The 2,534-nt window shown below is 44.1% G+C and overlaps 3 protein-coding genes across 4 annotated transcripts in view; all 3 read left to right on the forward strand.

Annotated features, from left to right (window-relative positions):
* The window catches only part of LOC123015283 (peptidyl-prolyl cis-trans isomerase B-like), a 1,956-nt gene extending 1,174 nt beyond the window's left edge, over nt 1-782 (forward strand). The window contains exon 2 of the mRNA XM_044414935.1: nt 8-782. Coding sequence (XP_044270870.1) covers nt 53-658 — 606 coding nt within the window. The 5' untranslated portion in view covers nt 8-52 and the 3' untranslated portion in view covers nt 659-782. The remainder of the gene's footprint in view (nt 1-7) is intronic.
* LOC123015272 (2-(3-amino-3-carboxypropyl)histidine synthase subunit 1) overlaps nt 1-2,264 on the forward strand; it is a 3,744-nt gene extending 1,480 nt beyond the window's left edge. The window contains exons 1-2 of one of the 2 annotated variants that reach the window (XM_044414914.1): nt 829-984; nt 1,032-2,263. In XM_044414914.1, coding sequence (XP_044270849.1) covers nt 982-984; nt 1,032-2,228 — 1,200 coding nt within the window. In that variant the 5' untranslated portion in view covers nt 829-981 and the 3' untranslated portion in view covers nt 2,229-2,263. Of the gene's footprint in view, nt 1-828; nt 985-1,031 lie in introns of those variants that run through there. The other variant, XM_044414915.1, reaches the window with a different exon arrangement.
* The window catches only part of LOC123015288 (F-box/LRR-repeat protein 16), a 4,000-nt gene continuing 3,691 nt past the window's right edge, over nt 2,226-2,534 (forward strand). Inside the window, exon 1 of the mRNA XM_044414943.1 lies at nt 2,226-2,534. This exon is cut by the window's right edge and continues 35 nt beyond it. Coding sequence (XP_044270878.1) covers nt 2,362-2,534 — 173 coding nt within the window. The 5' untranslated portion in view covers nt 2,226-2,361.

Below are 2,534 nucleotides of genomic sequence, written 5' to 3' on the forward strand. Positions count from 1 at the left end.
CTGTCAAATGTGTCAAATTTGAAAGTTTTGGCGGAAGTTTTGAAAAACCGTAATGTTTCGCAAATTTTTCCTGTGTTGTGCTATGATCGCTTTTGTCAAGTGCGAGGAGGACCCCCTCGTGACCGACATAGTTTGGTTTGACATAACAATCGACAATGTGCCCATCGGTCGCATCCAAATCGGGCTTTTCGGCAAAATCGTCCCCAAAACAGTGGAAAACTTCAAACAATTGGCCAAAGAAAGTGTCGTCGGGAAGGGCTACAAAGGTTCCAAATTCCATCGTGTGGTCAAAAACTTCATGATCCAAGGTGGTGACATGGTTAAAGGCGACGGAACTGGGGGCCGTAGCATTTACAAAGTACCATTCCCAGACGAAAACTTCATTCTCAAACACTATGGAGCTGGATGGGTTTCGATGGCTAACGCTGGGAAAGACACCAACCTATCTCAGTTCTTTATTACTTCGAGAGGTGTTCCGGATTGGAATGGAGTACATGTCGTTTTTGGGAAAGTGATAGAAGGCATGGATGTTGTACACGAGATTGAAAATATCAAAACTGAGAAAGAGAAACCCACAAAAGACGCGGTAATCGCCGATGCGGGGACTATATCTCTAAATGAACCTTTCAGCGAAAGCAGGGACTCCAGTTTTTGCTAAATTATTCACCATTTCAAGTAAATTTAAATTTTGCAGTAGTGCCAACTAATTCACGTTTCATGGCCCACTTGAGACAACGTGAAAAAAATAAAATTTTCTCACTCAAAAAATGTATTTGTTGATAAAAATCACACAAAAGTTAAAACAAAACTGTTCCTGACGATTTTTCTTCTCTAAACAAAACGGTTTGGCTAGAAATCAACCAAATAGTATATTAAATTAGTGTCAAACTTGGTGTTTTTGCTTCGGTTAGTGTGGCATTAAAAAACCCAAACATAACCCCACTTATCTCGCAATATTAATATCGTTTGTGTTATAATTTGATGGTGCGTGCCCCCTTGTTGTCATCTCTCACCTCATTGACTCTTTCCAGGCGTCGGACGACTCCGCAATTGTGGTGCGTGCCAAGCCCGCACGCAAAGTCTTCGGGGCTAAGAAAATGACAAAAATCCCCCAATCGATCCTTCAGGATACGAAACTCAACGCTGCGATTGAATCCCTCCCCAAGAACTACAATTTCGAAGTGCATAAAACAATCTGGCGAATTCGTGAACTCCAAGCCCAAACAGTGGCTCTACAAATGCCCGAGGGGCTGTTGCTATTTGCGACAACCATCGCCGATATTATTAAAGAGTTCACGGGGGCTGATTCAGTGATAATGGGGGATGTCACGTATGGGGCTTGTTGCATAGATGATCTAACGGCTAAAGCCCTAGGAGTCGAATTGTTGGTGCACTATGGACACAGTTGTCTCATTCCCATTGATCAGACAAGTGGGATTAAAGTGTTGTATATTTTCGTTGATATTAAGATCGATCCGGGACATTTTATCGAAACTGTGAAACTAAATCTTCCAATTTCGGCGAAATTGGGACTTGTGAGTACGATTCAATTCGTTACGACTTTACAAACCGTTTCAGAGAAATTAAAAGAGGTGGGTTTTGATGTTTCAATACCCCAGTTTAAGCCTTTATCACCAGGGGAGATTTTGGGGTGCACAGCCCCCGTTTTACGCTGCTGTGACGTTATTATTTATCTAGGAGATGGAAGATTTCATCTCGAGGCTGCGATGATTGCTAACCCCAAATTGCAAGCCTACCGATACGATCCTTACGAAAAAAAATTCACCAAAGAATACTACCAACATGAATTGATGGAAAAAAATCGCAAAGATAGTGTGCTAAAAGCCAAAGAAGCACAATTATTTGGGGTCATTATGGGGACTTTAGGGCGACAAGGTAGCCCCAAAGTCGTCAATCATCTAAAACAACGGTTAGATGCTTCGGGGAAAAACTCAGTTGTGATTTTAATGTCTGAAATTTTCCCCCAAAAATTAGATTTATTCACTTGTGATGCTTTTGTTCAAATTGCATGTCCCCGACTTTCAATTGATTGGGGACTGTCTTTTTCTAAACCGTTTTTGACTCCGTACGAAATGTCGGTGGTTTTGGGGGACATCGAATGGGTTAAGGGGGCTCCTTACCCGATGGATTTCTACGCGAATGCCAGTCTCGGGCCTTGGACCCCCAATTACCAACCAGACGCTGTTAAATGTTGTGGAAAATGTTGAAAAATAAATTTCGATTTCGTTCGAGTTTTTCCGTTCGTTTTCGGTCCTCACCCCCGTTTTCCCATGTATTGATCGTTTTGCGAGGGTGAAACGGTGCAGTGTTCGCAATGCCCTCGTGAGTGCCCCTCTCGTCATGTCGTCGATTTCGGCCCAGGGGGTGGTGGAGCGCGCTTCGGCGGAGCTCTCCAAACGCATCAACGGCCTGGGCCTCCGCAGCAGCAAACACCACTCGTCGACCACCAAAGGGGGCAGCAGTGTGATGGAGCGCGTCACGAACGTGTTTTGCGGCGGGAGTGCGGCCGCTGT

Source organism: Tribolium madens, unplaced genomic scaffold (assembly GCF_015345945.1).
Source record: "Tribolium madens isolate multiple individuals breed KSU strain unplaced genomic scaffold, Tmad_KSU_1.1 Scaffold_97;HRSCAF=244;Tcas5.2_LG3a, whole genome shotgun sequence".
Lineage (NCBI taxonomy): Eukaryota > Metazoa > Arthropoda > Insecta > Coleoptera > Tenebrionidae > Tribolium > Tribolium madens.